Below are 25216 nucleotides of genomic sequence, written 5' to 3' on the forward strand. Positions count from 1 at the left end.
TTTTAGAAAAAAAGAAAGCATAAAGTTAAAGAAGAGTTGCAGTATTAATGAGAGGTGAGGTGTTAAGTAAGGCTAATGGAATGAATCAGGATAAAGAGGGACATTAAGTAATGATAAAAGCATAATTTATCAATATGATAACCAGCCATTAACCAATATAAATGAATTTATATAGCAACTAAATATAAAAAGTAAAATACATTGGATTAAAAAATGTTTGGTATAATACAATTATATATTATAATGAAAACCTCCAATATATTTTTTGTCATAGTTGAAGAGATCTTAGAGAGAGAGAGATATAAGGACACAGACCATCAGTACCATAAATGACTGAGAGTTTAGGTGCAATTTTTACATATTATTGAAGTAAAATAAATCACAGTGGCGGAAATTATAAAAGCAAGCTAACTGGCTAATATGTTCTGGTAAGTGACTCTTTTTATGTGCCTCATTTGTTTGCTTCAGAAACATTTCCTTAAGTGTCTCTTCCTAATTAAAGCCCATTATACACAATGATGGACTCGTGTTTAGCCTCTATTGACATAGCACTGCTACAGTTTATTCATCTGAATATAAAGAGGTCCTTGGGTGTCAGAGATCTGTTTTGGGAAAAGTGCTGTCTCTGGAGACCAAAGACTGGGTTTGAGTTCTGACCTTGTCATCACTAAAGTAATTTAATGCTTCTGATACATGAGTTATTTATATCTGGAATCACAAACTTAAGTTTAAATTCACACTGTTATTTATCAGTTATGTCATCTTGAACAATCACTTATGCTCATCAAGATTCAGTGTTCTCATCTAGAAAATGGCGAAACCATCTCAAGATGTAATTCTGTCTATAAATAAGTTCAACAACCTGTGAAGTAATAGTGCAAATAGTTTCATCTCTTATGATCCAAAAGGCCTCTGCAATCCCCATTTGGAACAAGGAATTGTATTTATAATAGAATAACTAAAAAACCAATTGAGACATATTATGCAAAATAAATTGCAACTGTTTCTCCCTAAAGAATAACAAGGGTTAATTAAGGCAGTGTTAACTAATAGCCTGTTGCATTTGTTTATCAAATTTCCAAAACACAGGCTGGAAATTTTAAATGCTGCAAGTGATACAGGCTTTTTTTGAGTTTTATACACACCAGTGGTAGTGTTTCATGCAGACCTTAGCTTGCTAGGTGATCTTCTTCCTTTGATTCCTGAAAAGAAAATTAAGGTGGAGCTGCATCATTGTTCCTACTGCCACAAACTGACAGTAGTCCATTGGGAGGTTCCTATTCAACGAATGTCTTCCTGATGAGGCCAAATGATTTCTCCTCCAAATGATTCCATGTAAAATGATTAAAAATGGTAAATTGCTGATCTACAGAATAAGTTGTGATGCTGAAATAAAGTGTCAGTATGTGCTTATACATGTAAGGCACAAAGGAGAATTAAAACATTCCTCAGGAGGCAAAAAAAGAGCATGGATGTTACAAACTGTAATAAATATAAAGGGCACCTGGGTGGCTCAGTTGGTTAAGCAGTCAGCTCTTGATCTTGGCTCAGGTCATGATCTCATGGTTCATGAGTTTGACCCCCATATTGAGCTGTGCACTGACAGCATGGAAACTGCTTAGTATTCTCTTTCCCTCTCTCTTTCTGCCTCTCAACCCATTCACATATGCTTTCTCTTTCAAAATAAGTAAATAAATAGTTGTAAAAATTCTAATATATATGTAATAGAAGGACAGAAATTGGGGGAAATGGATAATAAACTGGGGAAAGGTAAAAGCAATAAGAGAGTAAGGAAATATATCATTTGTCTCACGTCTTTGCCATATGCAGGAGAGAAAAACTGAAAAAAGAAAGAGAGAAATTGACATGGAAAAGTATAAATATTTTAGCAAAAGAAAAGAAATAAATGCTTGAAATGACAAAAACACAACACAGTAGATGCTGTTTTAGCCATTGTGAATGTTTCTATGAAAGACAACCACATAAAGTACTGAGAAATAATATTGATGTACCTCAACTTTTATGCTACCATAAATACATGCACCCATGCATATACACACTGAGAATTTAACATCCCTAAGAAAGAATAACCCTGGAAGCTTATTAAAAATACAGCTCATAGAATTTGCATTTTTAGCATGCACTTCGGCTGATTCTAATACAGATATTCAACAGTTCACAGTTGGGAGACACCTCGTAGTTTTTCTAAACTTCATCATTACCCCTAGAGAAATGAATTTTCTACTAACATTTTTATTTTGTGTCCTTGGTGGGATTAGAACAGCTTGGAGAATTGAAAATCACTTTTTTTAGTTATGTGGCAGAACCCACTAAGATCTGAGTGACTCTGGACTGAGGAGAATATTAATAAGACTTATTCTAACCAATGGATTGTGGTCACAACAGAAGAAAGAGAACAGCAGTTAAGCTTGTCACAAGATTCATAAGGAAAGAGGTGATGCATTCTGAAAAAGAAGTTAATACAGCCCACGATGAAAAGAAAATATTCAATTTCAGCATTCTGAAAATTGGGAAATTATAGCAGATGATGCTGTTGCCTTCCAAACATCTATTAAAATGCATTTGTATGAAACAAATAGAGCTCACTTTGAAGGATTCCTGTATGAGGATTATTCTTCATTATCAAGTGGAATTAGAAGAGGAAAGCTGTTTAATGTTCGTGGGGTTTTTTTTTTTTTTCATGTTTATTCATTTTTGAGACGGAGGGACAGTGAAAGAGGTAAACAGAATCCCAAGCAGGCTCCACACTGTCAGCACAGAGCCTGACATGGGGCTCAATCTCACAAACTGTGAGATCATGACGTGAGCCAAAATCAAGAGTCAGTCAGAACCTTAAATGAGCCAACTAGGCACCTCTGTGTAATGTTAATTCATGAAGAACTGCTAAAAATTCAAAGGTAGAAGATTCTCTACTTAAAAAAAAGCAGAACAACTAGCGGAATTGAATATTAGAATAATGTCAAAATGGTGATGATGATGATGATGATGATGATGACAAAGACAACTGTGTGTACGTTTATATGCACATACCATATATATAAAGATAAGGCAATAAATACTTGTTAGAAGAATTGCATATATAGGGTTGTTATGGGTTGGGTTGTGTCCCCAAGATTCATACGTTGTATGTGAACTTATTTGGAAATTGAGTCTTTACAGGGGTAATCAAGCCAAAATAAGATCCCAAGGGTGAGCCCTAATCCAATATGACAAAAATGGCCTTATTAAAAAGGGAAATTTGGACACAGACATGCACACAGAATATCGTGAAAAGATGAAGGCAGAGATTGGGGTGATGCATTCATAAGGTAAGGAAGGTCAAAAATTGCCAGCCAACCACAAGAAGCTAACAGGAAGGCATGAACATATTCTCCCTCACAGCCCTTAAAGGGAATTTACCACACCAACACCCTGATCCTGGACTTCTAGCCTCCAAAACTGTGAGATAGTAACTTTCTGTTAAGACATCCAGTTTGTGGTACTTTGTTATAGCCACCCTAGAAAGCTAATACACAGGTGAAACCCTTCCCTCATGGAACATTTTAGTTTGGAGCAGGAAATGAGATAGAAAATTACCAAAGAGATATGATAATACTTCATATGGTAATAGATTCTAAGGAGTAAAGAAAAGTTGGGTGAGGGAGGTCAGAAGTGCTGTTTTTATATAATATGATCTCTGATAAAAAGCCACTAGAATTGAAAGGAGGTGAGAGATTGAGTCATGTCGCTATCTGGAGGAAAAGCATTAAGACAGAATCAGCAGCCAGTCCATGGCTCTAAGGAAGAAGAATGCTCCTGGGTTAGAAGAGCTACAAGGAGATAAGGGTGGTTGACCTGGAGTAAGAGAGAGGGAAAGTGGTATAGTATGGTCAAAGAGGAACATTGGAGACATCAGGGAGGAAGATCATCTCTGTACATCTATGGAGGATGCTGCAAGAAGTTCCCACTGAAGAGAAGCAGTTTAAGAAGGGGGCCATTGAATGTTAGTGCTGGAAGGAAAGATGAAGTTGATCTAGAGGAGAATTTGGCTTGCTGCAGTTGTGTAACCTTTGGGAGTCATGGGGTCAACAGCTATCACACGATTCACTCCTCTTACTCATATCTTTGAGTGACATTTTTGGACCCCCGTGAGCCATTGTTACAATGAGCAAATGAATTTCATTTCTTCTAGAGAGGGCTCAACTTGAACAAGGGAGGAAATGTCATTATTTAAATCTCATATGGCCTTGAACCTTTTATCTAGGATTTACCATCCATCTATTAACATGAAGAAAAGGAAGATTACTGAAAACAAAATTCAAGCTGGTTTGACACTGACTAAGTAAAATTGTTTGGTTTAATAATATGAAATGCTCATAGCAAGAACATTTCAATAATAAGTGCTTAACAGCTGGAAATCCCACTACATTTGTTGAAAATTTCTTTGCACCTAGCTGCTTAAATATTTTGTTTTGTTACCATACAAATTACCTTATTTTATATTCCAATTTTTTTCAAGGGCAAGAAATACCAATTTAAAAGAAAAAAATTTTAAATACAGTAAAATTCATGCATAACATGGTGATATTGAGCTCAGGGCAATTGCGTCTAATTTTGCAGTACAATTAGTTAATCAATCAGCTTCTTAATCTTGTAGCAGTAACAAATGATAGTCTACAGAATATGGAGCAGATATGGATAAAAGGCCATTTGTATAGTGGGTTCAAAGAATGAATATTTGAAACCTGAGTTTGAATCCCAGCATAGTTGGTTACAGGTTGAGGAACCTAGCTAACTTCTGTGTGCCTCAGTTTCATCTCTGATGTGGAAATAAAAATAGCTGTAGATTTTCATAAAATTGTTGTAGGTTTTTAATGAATTAAGACATGTAAAGTACGCAGAGGAATGACTGCCTAGATTAAGCCTTCACAAAATTTAAGCTATAATGTCTATACCATTTCACTTTCCTCATTTTCTTTGTAAGTTCCATTGGGTTAGAGAAAGGCAGAATCACAGTCTACGACTGACTCCTATTCCTTGAGGTTTGTGTTGAAGCTCTGGGAAGAGGCTTGGCTCACACAGGGCCCAGACATTGGTGCAGCTGGAGGAGGGCTGAGGTTGTGGCTTCAGTGAATCCTTTGTACCCTTGCCTATCCATGCTGGCGTCTGCTGAGATGTCCTTATTATCATCATCATATTTTTTCAGTCCACAGACGTCATTGCTGCATCCTATAGTCTTGCCAACTTCATAGTTCATTGATAATAAGCTCTCAGTGACTGTACCTGTCAGGTATGTGGGGAATAAACTGGTCTGTGTAGCTCTTCCTACCTGGCACATCTGAGGCACATCTGTCTGGAACCTGTAGGCATCCCATCCTTCAGTGTGAAGCTGAAGTTGGGAGAGGAATGGGCATGGGCGGCTCTGTGGTCTTGCTGCCTCCAGGGCCTATACTTAGGAAGCTCAAGACAGCTCTGTTTCTGGAACCTGTCTTACTTCGTGTAACCAGAACAGTGGGTATAGTAAGAATGGTATGATTTACAGAAGCAATGTGCATGTTTCTTTCTGAAGGTCATCTCCTAGGCATTTTGGCTTTCTTCCATCTCTTCCCTTCCTAGAAAATCTTTAACATACCAAACTGTGGGAGGAGCCTGACTCTTTGTCTATAATATAAGATCTACCAGTTTATATTTCAGTTCCTTCCAGACCAAGAATTTGCAACTCAAAAACTTTCCTTTTTCCTTTTTTATTGCTAAGGCCTTTCTCAATGAAACAATGGAGGAAGGGATACAAGATAAAAAGAACTACCAGTAACAGAGACCACACTGCGTAAAACTTCAAAAATCCATGCAGTTGTATAGTTTTCCTTTATTTAACCAAATGCTCTCTCTGTGCCGGGAACTGGCCCAAAATCTATAATATAAAAAGAAATTAAACATGGTCTTTTTATTAAGTTGTGTGTAGTCATTTGGGGGAAGATGGGCAAGTAAAGAAATAACTACAGTGACAGAGTAGAGTGTGATGAAACTTAAGAACACATAAATATAAAAAAAATCTGTGAAGGACTATCTCTACTGGGGACATTATGTGGGGAAAGATATGCTTTCCAGAGTTCACCAGAGTGTGCATGCAAGTTGAGGCATTGGAATTGGAGAGTGAGTGTGAGGGTAGGGCTGGAGAAGCAGCCTGGGGTGGGATCATTAATGTTTGATTTACATGGCCTGCAAGACAAGGCGGAAAGGTTTTTGTGAGAGACAGAAGCATGATTTAATGAAATGAGATGCTTCCCAACTTGAGCAGATTAACCCACGTCTGAATCTTAGTTTCCTCAACTATAAAATGCGATCTCTAGGAAGGATGCTATCAGGATGAGTCAGAAGGATGTCATATAGATTCTCAAGTATGCATTTGTAGATGGTAGTTTAAAGGAATTGTGCTGTAGATTCTGTTCATTTGCCTTGTTAATATCTAAGGGGTGTAAAATTAGAATTTTCTAGATTCATCCATACTCGGCTTCTGACACCTGCACACCGTTTTGAAAAAAGTAATCTTACTAATAAGATGCCCAGCAGAATGAGTATTTCCTCTAAGTATCTAGGAAATACATATAGAAAGTTACCAAGTCTATGGAAGAAGGTAGTGGGAGGATGAGGGTAAGAACTTAGAAGTAGGTGGATTTGACTGAGATCTCAGCTAACTGTAGGCAAAATTAGATAATGGTTTCTTTCATTATTTTAATAAAGGAGCTTCCCTTGATTTTCCTACTCTACTAAGAATAATCCAGCTACTCTGGGGGAAGCCATTATTGTAAGAAGGCTCTGCCAGTTTAAATTCTATTTCTTTATTTCTATTAAATAAAGGAAGCTTACATTAGTCCTTATGTTATTAACTACTTAATGGATTTAGGAAGCAGGTAGCAAAAAAAAAAAAAAAAAAGAATTGTTCTTTGCATTTAAATGAGACAAATAACACTCTCACCTGATTATGCATTTAAGGAAAAAAGTTTCATCCTATTGCTACATTTTAAGTCTGCAAAAGTAATAAATTAATCCATTAGTGAGCCCAAGTGTGTCGTATGTTGTGCTCATTATCAAGTATTCCCAGGTGTTCAGGGGTTTATAAGAATAAATTGATGTGACTTTTAAATTTGGTAACAGAAATATTCAGCATAAGGATCATAAGCTATGAAACTATTCCCATAGCATTGCTTTTTATAAAAAAAACTTATAGAATTAAATATGAAATTAAGATGTTCCCCAATATTTTAATGTGTCATCTTGTCAGAATGAAGCAATGAAACATAATTAACAAAGAACCCATAAGGTTGCCACATTGTCTTCCCAGTTGCCTGATTTTATGTATCATTTTAGAAGCACAATACCAAATATTAGGCACCATGAATATGTACATTTAAATAAATGGATTGATTTATTCAGATGCTTATTTCCATTCATTTGTGTATTCAGTCAACAAAAATGCTTTGAGCAGTTCCTACCTGCTAGAAGATAGTCCAAAAAAAAGGTAAGATTGCTGGATAAATGACCACAAGGTAGAACTGAAGAACAGAGTGTTACTGGAAGGGACACCATTGGAGGTATTGTCTGAGCTGAGTCTAAAAATATGAGCAAGAGAAAATAGGTCTTCCAACTATCCAGAGCTCTAAAGGGCCTATTGTGTTGAAACACATTCATCCATTCCATAGGTGGAGCTTAGTTTGTGTATGGGAAAGAGGCAGGGGATGAGCACGGGAGTGCAGAACAGGATTGTCATGCATGGCTCTGGATAAGCACCTTGTGGAGGCTTTTCTCTGCAATTCTAGTGGCTATCAAATGCTTCTCTGTTTTTCAAGAGACATTAAAGTAAGAAATTATAGGAGTGTGAAGACCTCAATTGACTAATATGGTAAAATGGGGGGAAAAAACTTTACCTGTTTTTTTTTCTTTTTCCTTCCCTGAAGTTGACTCATGATTCAATGAGGAATAAACTACGTAATTCTAAATATAGAGTGTGTGTGTGTGTGTGTGTGTGTGTGTGTGTTGGAAAATCTGGAAGGCAAAGAGACCAAATACAGCCCAAGAGAAAGCACTATAATTTTACTTGTGTGATTTACTCTTTTTTTTCTTTTTTGCTTATGTGATTTACTTTTAAAAATCTCACAAAAGTATACCTTCAATGGGAAAGATAACTGGTGGAATTATGAAAAAGGAGTCAATAAATGTTTACCCTCCCTAGAAAGGCACTAGGAGAAGTAAAGAAGGGGCCAGTTTACTTTAATAGTTATGATATAGGTATATCCCTACTAGTTACAACTTAGGGTGTAATAATCCTACTTTCTAAATACAGATCTCATTATCATTCTTAGAAAAATGGAGCAGGTGATGTTATTCCTGGTAATCAGAGATGCCTTCAGGAGGAGTTGGGCCTTGAAAGGTGGAATGCGTTTGTAGGAGGAAGATTTGAGTCCATCAGTAAGGATACTCAAGGCGAGTGTCATGGCTACCACAAGACCATGCGTGTGAGTATGGGGCCTATTTGAGAAGTCCCAGCAGAACAGACTGCTTAAAGAGTTAAGGGAAAGGGTGACTTTTTCTCTTATTTTTTTTTTTAGTGATTCACTTATTTTTAGTTATTCTCTACAAAAAATGCCAGCTACCCTTTGCATTTGAAGAAATATCTATAATACTGTTTTCCATACAAGTGAACTTTGCATAAAACAAAACAAAGCCAGTCACTGACAATGGACAAGTCTGCCATTCAGAGGCCACAGTTATCTGCTACTAATTATGAGTCCAACCTAAAAAGTAGTTATCAAAAGAAAAAACTAAGTTTCAGGTCTGTTTTGTGTTGTCCCATACCATTTCTCAGGGTATCAGACATCACTTAAGACTATGCCTCCAACATACTTGCTTGTTTTGGCCTTAGTCCTGAAACTGTTACTCCACTTATGATAAATTGCACTTACTTTCTCAGTACTGACCATTTTCCTGAGTCCTAACATAAAAGTACCTCTTCTAGGTTATGACCTTGACTTGCCTGCTTAGAATGAATTATCTTTGCTACATTTTTGACATGGGCTTAATCTTTTCTTACTTCATATGAATGAGACTTTTTGCCAGCCCCATTACATCACTGCATTTGGATGCTTCAGATAAATACCTTGGGAAATTGTTTCAGGACCAGGAATCTTCTACCTCACACAGGTCCCTTGGGTAATGTTTCTCTTTGGTTCCTCTGTCTTTGGCAGGTGAGAAGCAGAAGATCCCTTTTTTGGGGATCTCCATTTTACCACAGTGGTCATATCTGTTGGGAGCTGGTTGTTAGTTGTATTCAGGAGAGTATTTCTTTTTTTTTTTTTTAAGTGTATTTACTTATTTTGAGAGAGATAGAGACAACACAAGTGGGTGTGGGGCAGAGGGACAAGGAGAGAGAGAGAACCCTAAGCAGGGTCTGTGCTGCTAGTGCGGAACCCAATGTGGGGCTTGAACTCATGAAAACATGAGATCATGACCTGAGCCTAAACCAATACTCCGATTCTTAACTGACTGAGCCACCCAGACATCCCAGAGCAATATTTCTTAAAATGTGTTCATTATTTTCTGAATTACTATCTACCATGAAGATATTATACTTTTGAATTTGGGAACGATTAAAAACATAGTATTAAAACAATTACAAAGGCTTTACTTAATTACTGTGGCAGTTATAAAAACTTGGAATACTGATTGCCATGTATGCCTTTCTTTCTTTCTTTTCCTTTCTTTTGTTTATTTCTGTCTTTTGAGTAACACTTTTCCCCATTTTACAATAATCCTTTTACCTATTAACCATAATCTCTTCTGTATGTCTTTACTGATAAATAAAATGGGTTGAAGTTGAAAAGTTAGAACTCATAAGAGTGCACACAATAGCTATTTCAAAGAGTGCATAAATGTTTTGAAATTATTAAGAGGTAAATCCTTAAATAAAATATAAAATAATATTTTAATTACCATCAAAAACTTGATAGCTGTTTCAAAGAGTGCATAAATATTTTGAAAGTATTAAGAAGTAAAACCTTAAATGGCATATAAAATAATATTTTCATTACCATCAAAAACTTGGTATCTTTTTCCTGTTAATTGATTCAAGTGAATCCTAAGTTACATACAAAAATGTGACAAAGATGTTGGCCTTTTTCAGAAAATAACCTGCTAATTTGGGATTTCAGATTTATATACTCATGTAATTGGTAATTAAATGTACTTTGAGTTGGGGAAATGTTCTAAAAACATTTGTGGATGTTTTTCCGGTATTGAAAGAGTTGCCACCAAAGATGTCATGTTTGTTGGAATCCTCAAAAACTGAAGTGACAGAAAACAGGCTAGGTATGCTCTGACAGAGTATGAATTTCATATTCAGTGGGCAAAGGGGCTGACCCAGATAGCATTTCATTCACTCAATAAATATTTATTGAGCATCTACAAAATGTCAGACTCTATGATAGGCAGAAGTGATAAATCAGTGAGGAAAAGAAGCAACTGGCCTTCACTCCTGGGATTTAAGATACTTTTCCACCCTAAGAATCTAGGAGTCTACAAATATGATCTTTAGCCCTTCAAAGAAGCTTATGTTCTTCCGCTGTTAAAAGGGGCTCAGTAGCACTACTTTACAGGCTTATTTTTAAACATTAGGAAATAGTGTGTGTGGAAGTACCCCGTGAGAAAATATGAGAAGTTGAGAAAGTCAATAAAATATGAGAAGATGCTGGGGGAATTATTGTGAGTTCAGGAGCAGGAGCCCTTCGTGCATTTAGCTGTACAAATTTACTATCATTAATCATAGAATCAAAAAAAGTAGCATGTTTTTGAATGGAGAGTTCTTCTATATGATTCTAATTCTTATTCTCTGCTCAATAACTGTGAACATGGAATCAGACTTAAGTCTAATACTCCAAGATGTGTTCACTGGAAAATTCTACAAGCTACTTAGGCAAGATTCATCTTTGAGGAGCGAGCTAGGCAGGTGGTCACTCATAAACCTCTTTTGTAATCCTATTTCGAGATTTCATTTTATGGAACAGGCTGCTCATCTTGAGTTTGCCCTGGTTGAATATGCAGCACAGTCTCCATGGCCACCTTTGCTACAAATGGACATGCTTATGCAGAGAATGAGAAGGGGGTGTGAAATGCAGGTGTCTCTTTGCTTAGCAGGAATCAGCAATAGAGCTTTTGAGAAGAAAAATAGGCCATGTTTTATAATAAGGCCCATGGAAAGGAGAATGGATCTGTGTGCTTTTCTACAAAAGTGATTTTGCTTCTTTATGATTGATGACCTGTCTGGTGTGAGGCTGGCCACAGTAATAATGTCAGGGCTTACTCTCAACAGTAGAAAAAGCTGTCAGTTCTGATATGATGGAGGGGAGAGGGGCATTGGGATTATAGAGCTAAAATGGCCACAGGATGTCCTCTGACACAGGCACATCATGCAGGGTGATATTGTGTAAAATTTATCTTAACTTTATTTTACATGGACAGAGGAACTAAAAAAAAAAAAAAAAACCAAAATATAACGGGAATTACTTTTTGGAGGTAGTGAGAGAGGAAATAAACCAAAATATAACGGGAATTACTTTTTGGAGGTAGTGAGAGAGGTGTCGATTTATCATTACCATGATGTTTTACTTTCTAAACTTTATTTATGAACATGTATAGATTTTTAAAATCAAATATGTAGTGCTAAAGTATAATTTAGCAAAGACAGCATAGAGTTCAGAACTTGACCTGCATTCATCTCCTAACTTGCACTAAATAACTGGGAAAAAAGGTAATATGATAATACCCTCTTCTTTCAGGACACCAGTGCCTAGAGAGGGAATTTCCTGCCTCACCCTGCAGCCCTGTGCTCACACTCTTGCCTGCTTGCTTCCCTCCCCACTGTAGGAACTCAGGCCTGAAAGATTCGGGTCAGGCTGCCACTCTTCTCCCAGTTGTGCATTCTCTCAATGACTGCCAAGTATCACTTCCCCCTAATGATACAGGTATATGCCCTGGTAGCCTGTGGTGAACCCTGTTCCCCTATCCTTTGACCCCTGAACCTTCTTGAAAGGTGTATATGTATTCTGTGGATCCCAAGTATTGCTTCCAAACTGAAGCTTCCCTCAGCAACCACCACCAGGTCCACCCACAGCCCTCACTGTTGCCCTAAGCAGAAACCTTCAAGCCTGTCCCAGCTTTTCTTGCTTTGTCCATCTTACAATAATAAACTGGGGCATACATACCTCTGTCTCAAGATATGGCATCTCATAACCATGTCCGTGATCTGGGAGTAAGCAGAATACACGGACTCACTGTTGAAGTGTGAGGCAATTATAACTCTTTACAGCGATTCTAGAAATTACTAGAGAATGATAAGCCCAGGTATTGGGGGTCAGTAAATATTCAAGACCCAGTTTACCATCTTCGTAAATCCAATTTAGTGTCACCAGTGAAGAGTCATTTGACAAGGATCTGTGGATGGGATCCACACAGTGACAGATTTGGGTTCTGTTATTAGGGAAAAAAAACCATTTATAACCAACATGGTTTATAGTTGAGTGGCTGTTTTCCTGGACATTTCTATGGCATCTATTTCCCTGAGAGTAGATGCCTCAGTCATTAATTCTACAGGTTGCTTCATGGTGAAGTGGTTGACATCCAGGTGGGAAATATGTTCGACTGAACCACTGCTGGGAGAGTCTCAGCACACATTTGAAGGTCTTTAGACATGTTTGCAATGCAGAAACCTGTTGAACTTGAAGCCAGTATCCTAACTTTTTAAAACACAGAACAATAATTTCGTGTGGCACGTTTTTCCACATCCCATGTGACATGGTTTTAAACAATCACATTTGGGACTATTCTGTGATAGAATTGCCTTGTTCAGTTACTTGTAACACAAAAATGACACCAAAACCCTACATTCATGTTGCAGTGCCCCAGTGCTGCATTGCACTGAGTCACTCATGGAGAGTTGGGTAACATCTTGCCTTGCCTCGCCCTGGGATTGGAATCCAGTTAAGGATTGTCTTTGCTTGTTCTTCCTCACCCTGTCCACACTGAGGAAATTGTTGGTAGCCTCTGTCTGTTACCATATGAAAAAAAAAAAAAAAAGACATTGAATTCCTTGCACATAAGGAACTGTGGACACTTCGGAAATATGTGGGCCTTGAATTTCCAGGAGTTTTTGACTTTCCAGAATATTACGTTTGTCTCTCCAGTCACCTGCCTCGCCCTCCAATCTGGAGAATATTTCAGGTCTGCAGTGGGTTGCAGTCACTTATTAAGTGTACTGCCAATTATGAGATTATTTGGTTCAATGTTTGGCACAGATTCAGACACAACTCTTTATATACCCCTTGCTGTATATACAAGCAAATCACTTCAATTAGAGCAGCCTCATCATGAAGAAGTCTCCCTAGTAACCAATGAAGAATATTGATGACTTGCCAATTTGGTCCCTTGGAGAGAAGGAACACCCCTCCACCTAGCTTATATTGGTCACTTTATGAATATACTACGGGTGAGCACATAAATAAGCCATGCTCCTACAGTGCCTGAGGATACATGAAAATAATTTGTTCTCTTTGGTAGATTAGATAACTCCCCTGAACATTTTATTACCTGATAGTTTCATAAATATTAGCTTTTCCTTCATAGGGAAGGCAAATGTAAACCCTGAGTGTCACTCATTGGTGGCTATGCTTAGTCTCAATTGCATTTCTACCATTTACAGCAATGTAGTTTAGGAGAAGTTTGTGCCCCTCCCCATGCCTCGTCCCTCATCTGTAAAATGAGGGTAGTGACAATCTTATATGTTTCTGCAAGATAATGTTGAAAGCAGTTCCTGGCAATCATAAATGCTCAGTAAGTGTTAGGCACTATTATATCATCATAAGGGGTGACTATTCCAAAATAATTGTAATGTTTACATAGAAAAGTTAATCAAGCTCAGCCATAAAAAGTTAATATTGCTCAGCCATAAGGAAGAATGAGATCTTGTCATTTGCAACAACACGGATGGACCTACAGGATATTATGCCAAGTGAAATAAGTCAGACGGAGAAATAAATACCATAAGATTTCACTCCTATGTGGAATTTAAACAAGACCAAACAAACAAACAAACAAACAGAAACAGACTCATAAATACAGAAAACAAACCAGTGGTTGCCAGGGGGTTGGGGGGTGGAGGGATGGACATAATAGGTGAAGGGGGTTAAGAACAGAAAAAAAGCTAATCAAACTGTTAAAAAGATAGAAATTACACATTCTAGTACATGCCATAGGGGAAATCAAACTGTTTTTGCTTAAGCTTATATGCTTTCTCTTCCACCCCAGTATCTGTGTAATTCTTGGCATGTACTTTGTTGAGTGAATGAATAAATGAAAACTTAATTGATTAATTCTACCATATCCTTCTTGATGTTTTCATGCAGGCTTGAATATGCCCAAGAAGGCTGTTTGCTTTAAGAAATAGCCAGTGAAGGGTTATGAGAAATATTTTGGTTTATGTTCTGTATATGACTCAATAGACAAAATTAATTGCTTTTCTATCATGTTTTTCATGGATTTTCATTGATCCTTTTGTATGAAAACAAAGCTTATCAGTAGCTTTAGACCTATAATAAGGATCACAGTTTTTAGTGATTTAATAAAAGAAGTGTGTGTGTGTGTGTGTGTGTGTTTGCGTTGTGTTTATATGTACACGTGAGAGAGATTTTAAATAATCTCTTTATTTATATGTTTCAGTTGCATCAGTTTTCATGAATTTCATTATAAAAATTAATAAATAATTTCTCTTTAAAGTTCAAGAATAAAGGGGTGCCTGAGTGACTCAGGTGATTGAATGTCTGACTTCGGCTCTGGTCATGATCTCACGTTTCGTGAGTTCGAGCCCTGCGTCAGGCTCTGTGCTGACATCTCAGAGCCTGCAGCCTGCTTGAGATTCTGTGTCTCCCTTTCTCTCTGCCCCTCCCCAACTTGCACTCTGTCTCTCAAAACTAAATAAATGTTAAAAAGAAATAACAAAAAAAAAGAAAATTCAAGAATATCAATGCCACCTTGCTCCATAGTAATTCTGGGAATTCCAACTCTTATAATCAGATGTCACTTTTCTGCTATGTTAAGAGAAGAGAGATTTTCTTTCCTTAATGTTCTACTTACCTTTCAGTGTTTAGATAAATTTCAAATTCTGATTTGTCCCTTCTACTGGTCCTGAATTCATTGTGGCTTAAAGAATTCAGATTGCCCTCAAATTTATTAAGCATGCCACTCAGTCCTTGGTGCAGTCTCCAGACTCACAAAGCCTGATTCTCCATATTCCCTGTCACATATAGGAGTGGAGCAGCCAAGGCTGTGGGAACAATTAAGAGTGACGACCATAGGTTCTATTGCCAGCAAAACAGACAACAGACAAAGCGCTATTTCTGAGCCATCTCAGCTCCACTAGAAAGTTACTGTTCAACTAGGCTGGGAGGCTGGTGGCCTTCTAACTGCCCAGTCATATCACTGACATTATGGCCCACTATTTGAGGTGCTCTGTTCCTACATTTCTATATACTTTCTTATTCTGATCTCTTTCTTATGCATTCTATTCCGACTGTATGCAAAAAGGTTTTTTTAATCCTGTGTATTTTCTTCTTACCTTTAATCCCATGATAAGTAATCTCACTGAAATCCCCGTTTTTAAATACCACAATTCTACTCTCTCTCCAGGGACCCAAGTGCACACAATTGAGAAGTTTCTTATTCACACAAGAACCCAAACATGGTGTTACCAACTTTTCTACAACCTCTTTTCTTTCACTAGCATATTCTGTTTCTTCCAGGAATAAGCCTAGGAGTCCTTGGCCTTTCCTTCCAATGCGTATGTTCTGGTTTCCATTATAGGGCTATTACAAAGAATTAACAGACCTTTGTCTCTGTGGGCTCCTTCTGATGTCTGAATTACTTGAGAACAAAAATCCTGTCTTTCCATGAAAGTGTGCTAAGTATCTGTCATACTATATAGTAAGCAGTCAAAATTACCATATGAAGTAATGCATCTACTTTGAAAAAAACTTTATTATAATCTTTCTTTACATAAAAGGCATTTCTTAATTAATTACTTAAACAATAAACTATTTATGGGCAAGTTGATTATGACAGAAAGTAGATTAGAGGTTATCAGAGGATGCAAGGAGAAAGAAATGAGAAATTATTGCTTGGTGGGTACAGTTCTCTTTGGGGTGATGGAAAAATTTTGGAAATACAGTGGTGATGGTGAACAGCATCGTGAATGTAATTAATGCCACTAAATTGTATACTTGAAATGGTTAAAATGATGCATTTTTTGTTATATATATATATATATATATATATTACTGCAATAAAATTAAAAAATAAATTATTTACAAAAAGGAAAGACACTAAAATCCTCAAGATAACTGAGTGCATATTTTCTAAAAAGAAAAGCTTCTTTGCTAAATAGAAAGTTCATAAAAGGAAGCCTAGTAATTAGTCTTAGAAACAAATACAATTGTAGCCATATTTTTTCATGTATTCTCATTTAAGAAATATGTTACTACAACAAAAAGTATCATTAAATAAAACAATGAATTTGAAAAGTGAATAAGTGAATAACTGAATGATTAAAAGAAAGCACCATTTAAATAAACCGACCTCAATAGTGGAATGCCTGGGCACAGTGGGGCCCAGTTTCTCACTCTGCTGATCACAGACAGACATTAGCATTAACAGGTCCAAATGGTCAGCTGTGCACATGCACGTAGAACAGACATGGACACATCTGTCATGCATTTTTGATAGGTAGGAAGTACTGTCAAGTTTCATCATCCTAAGACTCAAGGGTCAGATGGGGGGTGGGGGGGGTCGGGGGCGTGAATCAGGACCAGGTTTGTGAAGATGAAGAGGGCCTGGTTAAGGTATCATGCGGTTCTTTACTGGCATTATTAACATAGAGGTCCAGGTAAATTTATATTGAACAAGTATTCTACCTAAAATATCATGAGTTCTGAAAATAAATTTAGTACCAGATATTCTTTGTGTAAATGTTTGTTTTCCTCCCTTTTCTTTTTTTTTTTTTTTGCCAAATTTATACTTAGCATATTTGGTAATTGATGCAATATTATTTCATCTGAAGCTCCAGGCTGTTGGGAAATGCCAATCAGTGTTCAGTTTGTTGACAATCTGTAAATTATCTGTCTCAAAAAATGGTTGTTAAAATAAAGATATATTCTTTGCCTTGAAAGGTCACTCTTATAACCATTGGCTTCCATGTGGAATTTTTTCTAATCTTTTTCTCTTTTTCTGTTTCTCTTTCTTACATGCTGACTTCGGTGTAGCAGACCACTTGGGGATTGAATTCATGGGTAAGACTACACAATTTGCTCCTTAAATACCCAGAAAAAGCTAAGTTTCATAATGTGTACAGTGTATTCCTTCCCCCGTCTGATTATAATTGAAATGTATCATCATCAGATGCTGTCAGTAGTAAAAAGTGTTTTTGTTGATTTTTCACTAAGTAGTGGCTCAAAATGAAAGACTTAACTACTTATTGGGAACGCAATTGAATGATAAGTGCATCTCTGGAACCATACAGAGGTTGGACTTGGCTCCTGGTTTGTTTGCTCTATTTCTCCATTTTCTTATCTGTAAAATGGGGATGATAGTAGTTCCTATTTTAGTGAACATGTGAATTGCTTAGCACAATGTCTACAAGATGGCAAACAATAAATGATTGAAAATAATAGGGATGATTTTTAAATGCTGTTTTTTTTTTTAATTTCTGCCCTGATTCCCTTTCCTTTTGCATGATGACTACTTTGTATACATTATAGTATCAATAAATTTGGAATAGGGGCTATATAAACACTTCCATTTACAAAATTAAAATATTTCTTGTGAAAGTACTTACAGTGAATTGTATGTTTTTAAAAGCATTGGAATGCCTTCCACAGGAATTACTATTATGTTCATAGATAATTACATTAAGAATTGAACATACTTTTCTGAGTGTATATTTTATGTAAAAAAAAAAAAAAGAAATCCATAGGGTTGATATACGTCATGGTGCTAAAATGGAAGCATACTCAGGAGTTAAAGTTAGTGAAATTGAGAAGACCTAAACTTGAAATCCAAATTAATAATTCTTTGCTTATTTGGCTTTTGTTAAACTTTGGATTTTTGTCTTATATGATATAGATATTAATACTTCCTTCATACATGAGTATGGTTATTGTGATAATAGTTACAAATTTAATTGTATTCATTTATCTATTCATCCATTCATTCAGCAAATAATTATAAAGTGCTCAATGTAAACAAAGGAAAATAATGCAAAATATTGCAAGTAAAATAGCAAAAATAGACCAAAAAAATTGGTCCAATGGCACTTACAGTCTAGTAAGCTTACAGATAATAGGTAATAAACTAATAGATATACAGTTGAGGTTCTGAAGACCTATTTCAGGCAAGATGATATTAGCTTGGACTACTGTGATTGTGGAGAATATGGGAAAAGATGATACACATTTAGGATGTGGTATCATCAAGTATTTGAGAGGAATTAATGTTGAAGGTTAGGAAGGAGAGATTATCAAGGATAATACAGGGTACATAGTTTGCATATTTAGATAAAAGGGGGGCCCGTTTACTGAAAAAGAACACTGGAAGAAGAATAGATTTATGGGAGATGTTTTACTAGATTAGGTTTGGAAATGGTGAGTTCCAGGTACCTCTGATATATTGAGAGAACATGTCACATTTGCAATTGTATTGCTGGAAGTTTTTAGCGTTAATTAGAGCTTAATGATTTAATATTTATACTAGAATGATCTCCCCTGTTGTGTAGTATTTTTCATTAGTGATCTATTATCTGGGTATTATATCATAGAAGAAACAGTTCAATTCCTGCAGGTTTGGGGTTTTGCTAGAGAAATGACATGAAAAATAAGGGCAATGAAATTCAGGATAAAATTCAAATGAAACATCATGGAATGTAAAGTAGGTGTGGAAGGAAGTGACAAAAGGGTGGCTACCTGAATACAATCAATGAACACTTATGATGGGAGCACTCAAACACGTTGTTGGCATGGAAAGGAGACTGTAGTCATACGGGTCAGAAATTATAGAAAATTACAGACAGGTTCGTGTAGAAGAGTATAAATTGTTGAGAAGGATATATGGCTTTTACTTTCCTCTTTTACTAGATAGCGGGGATTAGTAGCATGGAAGTCTGAGTATTAACAGTCACTTTGAAGATAATAGGTCCTGGGCCTAATGAATAGAGAAAATTGCCCCGGTGGATTGCAGTCATTGCAGACTTTGAGAATAGAGGCTTCAGAAGTTGGTTATGCAGCAGAATGACTGCATATATAGGAAACACCATGTAGCTGATAGGTAGGGCTGGACTAACTTCAGACCCCACAAGTGGTGTAGCCATGGTTATAGGAAACTAAATTGCTGCATCAGCGTTAACTATAATTGTTAAAAAAAAAAAAAATCCACCCGTCACCCTCCTATTGGGCTTTTCCTGAGGAGCTCCAATGACACAGTTACTTTATGGTAACAATTTGCTATGGAACCAAGATATGTATTAAAAAGTTTGTGTTAAAACATATAAAAGACTTCAGGATACTGGTAGGTGAAATATAATAGGTAATTATGTAGTTCATCTATATAAATGTCAAGACTAAGGTTATAGTGGGTCATGCAAAACTGGGCGTCAAATCATAGCAATGAAGCCTTATAGGAAATAAGTTCTCAGTGTGTGAACATTTGACTCCAGCAATAGAGATTGCCTTAAATGGAAGGGGGTGGGCAAGCAATCAGAAATGAATATGTAGTATGTATACAGGTGACAACTAATGAAGGCTTGTTTGAAATGGTGAATAGGTTAATGAATAAACTGTTTCCACTGACCTTACTAGTTCTGGACACTGTTCACTCCCACGCATTTTCTAACTGAATATGTAAAATTCTGTGTGTTGCTTTGGGAACAAATATTTTCAGATTTAACTTGTGATTTTAGAGTCCATATGGGTAAAATTATTTGTACTGAAGGTGGTATCATCCCAGTAATATGACATGTCTAGCATAAATACAGCTGGGAAGCAGAAATGTAGGCATAGTCTCTATAAACTTAATCATGTCAGTATATTGGAGTACCTACAGTGCTAAGTGCCAGTTGTGTTTTAATGAGTTCTAGAATACCTTTCTTCTCAACTTCCATCATTCTTACTTTGGGCAATGTTAATTTCATCTTTCTTGAGTTGGAACACAGATCACAAAACGATGATCTGAAGCACACAGCTCTTTCCCTAAGCCTTTGTATTCCCAGGGGCCAAGTCTATGTTATTGATCAGACTCAAAAGCTGAATACTTTATGCAGCTTAATAAATTCCTATTTAAAGCAGGAACTTCAAATCATATGATTTGAATCATATGATTCAAGAATCCTATTATTATTTAATCAACCTATATTTCTCACACTCACTATATGCCAGATGTATGAGATATTGAAGATGCAGATATATAAGCCATATCCTTTCATACCCAAGGGCTCTGAAATGAAAAAGAGAGAAAAACTACACATAATGGAGGTGATATAACAAGTGCTATCAAAATGACATAGGCAAGGTACAATGAAGGAAAAAAATGAATTTTAAGAAAGCATCTAAATGGGTTTGGGAAATTCAGAGACAGCTTCCTGGGGGAGGAGACATGTAAGCTGAGTACCAGCCAAAGTGGATAAACTGTACTGAGTGATGCCATAGTCGAGATAGTACCAGCTCTGTATTACTTCTACATTATGGTGAGCCTTGATGTTTCAGTCTCTCTATCTGGATCTATAAGCTCCTTAGTGTCACTACTCTAGGGCCGGAGAAAGAATGTCAACTTCAGTAAAAACACTTAACCAAAAAAACTGTTCTGAGTTGATTTAATAATTTTAAGGAATAATCTTATCACATAAGCCATGCTAAACCTAAAGTCCATAAAGCTGTCAGCATTCAACAGGATTTGTCCTTAATTATATTCGTGAATTTTTCTTATTGATGCTTCTGGGACTGGCACAATGAAAATATCAACAATAAATACCGTCCTGGAATACACTATCAGTTAAAAAAAAGTAAGTTAACTGACGTAAATAGGGCAGGCATTTGAAGGTACGTGAAAACACAAAATTGTGTTTGTGAAAAAAATGTAAAATCTGAGTTTGTATTAAGTCAGTCATGAAAAATATTTCTGGAATTAATGACTTAACCTACTCACCATGCATGCATGAGGGAAAATTGAGATTTTTAAGGTAAGATGTCCACAGTTTTCCTCACAGGGTGAACAGATCAGGAGATAGAATAGAGAAAACTTCATTGTAAGCATAAATACTCATTGAGAAATCCACCCAAACATCCAGAGAAGACAGATGGCCAAAGGGCATGTCAAATTGGCCAAAGCTTGGAAGGCACATTGATCACGAAGAGGGATTTCTCATCTGAGAAATATCTGGCTACAGAGTTAGGTGCTCAATCATGGAGCATATCTCATTATATCCATTTGAGCTATTTGTTATGCAGCTATTTCTTTGACAATGCCCTGATGCATTGGATGCTGTAGGCATCAAAGATGTTTGTATAAAAGCAGGTGCAATGCCATTTGCAAACATATTAGCAAACCACAGGGAGAGCTGAAAATTGTGTGGGAGATATTTCATGCAAATCTCTTCCATTCTCATATGGAAAAACAAAATGAACTCTCTGAGTTAAATGTCTTATTTGTGATTTGACATTGTTTTAAAGATAACAATGTATTTATGCAAATTTTGATTGAGTAAGCCCTAGTACAATTTTTTTTTTTTAAATCAAAAGACTTATAGACTTGGGAAAAGCAGAATTTTAACTAAAATCTGAAAAAGTTATTCTAGAATGATTTGCATTTTGAAGTTGAAAAAAGAAAAAAAGAATGAAATGCTGAGTTTGCTATAAGGAGAGCATTAGAAATGTGTTATAGTGAAACTATATGGTCTAAAATATGTGTATAGTTTTAGAATTGATAAGGTCATACTTCACCATATATTGAGTATCTCTTTATTCTGTCATGTAAAAAAACATTGTTTTAGGATATTTTAGTAAGTGCTGAAGACTGGTTTCTAATTCTGTCAGGATGATATAAAATGGGGGTATTTTCCTAAAAGCTACACTACTTATTATAAATGATTTGGTGTGTGTTCCTTTAAAGCTAACAGGCTCATATGTCAGTCAATGAGTTCATACATAGGCCACATTTGTGACTTGGCATTAGAGATACAGAAGTGATGATTCTCTTTCTTTATGCTGAAATTTCTGAATTAGATTTATGTAGAACAAAAATGTTTTCATTCATTTAAATATATCATGTTTTCTTATAAAACAAAAGAGCAATTTATGGATTAATGTGTCTGTATTTGTATGCGAAGAGTGTTTGCCTGTTCATGTGCCCTTCTTTGCCATATTAAGCTACACAAGAAATTAGATGTTTCAGAGTAATAAAAGTTAACATTATTTAATGTTAAATGTCATTTAATGTCAACTTTTATATCATCCAATTGAACTTTTTTTTTTTTTTTTAGAGAGAGAGGGAGGGGCAGAGGGACAGGGAGAAAGAGAATTTTAAGCAGGGCTTTACCTCACAACCTGAGATCATGACCTGAGCCAAAATCAAAGTCAAATGCTTAACTGACTGAACCAAACAGGCACTTCATATATCATCTCATTGAACTTTAGAAAAGAATGAATGAGGTAGGAATTCTGTATATCCTTATCTTGTAAATGACAAAACTGAGGCCTGTTTAGCTGAAATATCTCATCTAAAGAGCCAGGAAATTGCAGGTACACGATTTGAACTTAAGTCTGTCTTCCTTTCAGAGCTCTTGAATTCTACTGGTGACTAACTGCTGGGCATGTCAATGAGGGCTTCAGGATTACTCAAAGAGGTTGTACTCTGGCAGTGTTTCAAATGGTAGTGAACTTCAGTATCTAATCCTAGGGTTTAAAGGTTATTCTTTCCAAGTACCATGAGGGTACAAAAATCTTGGGTGGTAACCCATGTTATCCAAGCTACAAGAAAATGAAAACTGAACCAGATGCCAGTCTTTAGCTTTATGTGCAGAATTATAACTGCCAGGTGCACAAAAAGGCTCCCATTGGCTGATCACTGCAATGTGTTATGTAGGGTAATCTATGGAAATGTGTTGTATTTGAAGATTTCTTGGTAATTACAGACTGTGTTGAGTGACATTAATCAGGTGGTCTTAACTGTTGAATGCCATTGGGGTATAAAGGCATTACACATTCATCTCCTCTGATAAGAGACATTTGCCAAATGGAATAGTGAATTGAACCATCTCTCCAATGATTTCCCAAGATTCTGCTTAACAAACATTTACACAATCTTACTTTCTAAGTTATTTTTCTCTTAGTAGTATGGCTACTCCCTCTCTCATTACACTATAATTTTTTGTTAACATAGGTCTCAGTAAAAGTGCTAATAATTCAGCTCCCTTAATCACAAACACCTCCAAGTGTTTTTCTCTTTTTCTCTTTCTTTCTTTCTTTCTTTTTTTTTTTTTTTTGAATGAAGCAATATCTCAACTTGGTTTGGTTGTTCTTTTTTTTAAGTTTATTTTATTTGTTTATTTGGGGAGGTAGGGGCAGAGATAGAGGGAGAGAGAAAATCCCAAGTTGGCTCTGCACTGCCAGTGCAGAGCCTGATGCAAGGCTCGAACTCACAAACTGTGAGATCATGACCTGAGCTGAAGTCAAGAGTCGGACACTTAACTGACTGGGCAACCAGGTGTCCCTAGTTTGGTTGTTCTAAAGTTGCCTCACCACACATTTAGAATATTTTGATATAATAATATAATATAATATAATATAATATAATATAATATATACTATAATATAACATATATGATTAATCTAATAGTAGTTATTAGCATATATTTGTACCTCCAGTAGTTAGCAGTAAAGTCTCTAAAGGTCATGACTATAAGTGAAATAAGTTAAAATCAGACAGAATTTTCAGGTGAGAATGAAAACTTTCAGTGGTCTTCTTTGAGGAATGGCTACAACCAAGAGATGTACTGGAAAATATGTAGATGTAATCATTTTGATTTCTACAAAGGAGAAAATGGACATTTATGTAAATGCTTTTATAGATCAGATCCAAAATTGGTTAATAAAAATTCATTTGCAGACACTGATAAAAGTATTTTTTTTTTTTTGTGAACAAGTTGGAAATAAAGTATTGTTCACTGAAAGCAGACATAGGACTATTGCATTTTTGTTAAATTAACATTATAATTTTTTAGAAAGCTGCTAAATGATTCATTTGGGAGTTTCTGTGTAGACTACAGCAAAGCCTGGATAGACTTCCAAGAACTTCTTTTATAATGTGATGAAGCATAGATTATATCAATTTAGTGATAGGTGAATCTGGGGCAATGAAATCCTGTATGTAGGATCAAGATCAACCATGATTGGAGCTTCCCGTTGCTTCTAGGGCAACATTTTTATTAATATAATGAATAAAGCCATAGCTTAAGCACTTAAAAAATTATGGGATGCCTGTGTGGCTCAGTCTGTTAAGCATCCAGCTCTTGATTTCAGCTCAGGTTCATGATTTCACAGCTCATAAGTTTGAGCCCTACATCAGGCTCTGTGCTTCTTGGGATTCTCTCTCCCCTTCTCTTTCTGTCCCTCCCCTGCTTGTGCATGCTCTCTCTATCTCTCAGAATAAATAAATAAACATTTTTAAAAATAAATAAAAAGTAAACAATTAAAAAACACTTAACATTTTTTTGAACTTTTTATAAGAGGTGGCTGCTATTTTATTAGATAAAATTAAGATCTAACAGAAAGAACTGGATTTTTGGATTGTCAAATTAGACTCCAAAGAATGTGAGATCTTAACCAGTATCAAGTTGATTACATACTTATGCCAATTAATCTAAAATATACTTAAGTTCATAGTAGATTCCAAAGACCATCTTAAGTATGTTAGGAAAAAAAAGAGTAACAAAGATGTTCAGCTTATTGGAAAGTAATTCCCAATGAGGTTAAAAAAAAAAAAAAAAAAAAAGGACTGTTATATCCAGTTCTCCCTGATAACTGCTTCTGAAGTCAGATGAATTTTTGCATTGGAGAGATTGACAAAAAAAAAAAAAAAA

At 36.0% G+C, this 25216-nt stretch overlaps 1 protein-coding gene across 1 annotated transcript in view; it reads left to right on the forward strand.

Annotated features, from left to right (window-relative positions):
• NRG3 (neuregulin 3) overlaps window positions 1–25216 on the forward strand; it is a 1079756-nt gene that overhangs the window by 931326 nt on the left and 123214 nt on the right. Inside the window, exon 8 of the mRNA XM_040485109.1 lies at window positions 17358–17384. Coding sequence (XP_040341043.1) covers window positions 17358–17384 — 27 coding nt within the window. The remainder of the gene's footprint in view (window positions 1–17357; window positions 17385–25216) is intronic.

Source organism: Herpailurus yagouaroundi, unplaced genomic scaffold, assembly GCF_014898765.1.
Source record: "Herpailurus yagouaroundi ecotype Mexico unplaced genomic scaffold, PumYag 163, whole genome shotgun sequence".
In the NCBI taxonomy this organism is placed as follows: Eukaryota; Metazoa; Chordata; class Mammalia; order Carnivora; family Felidae; genus Herpailurus; species Herpailurus yagouaroundi.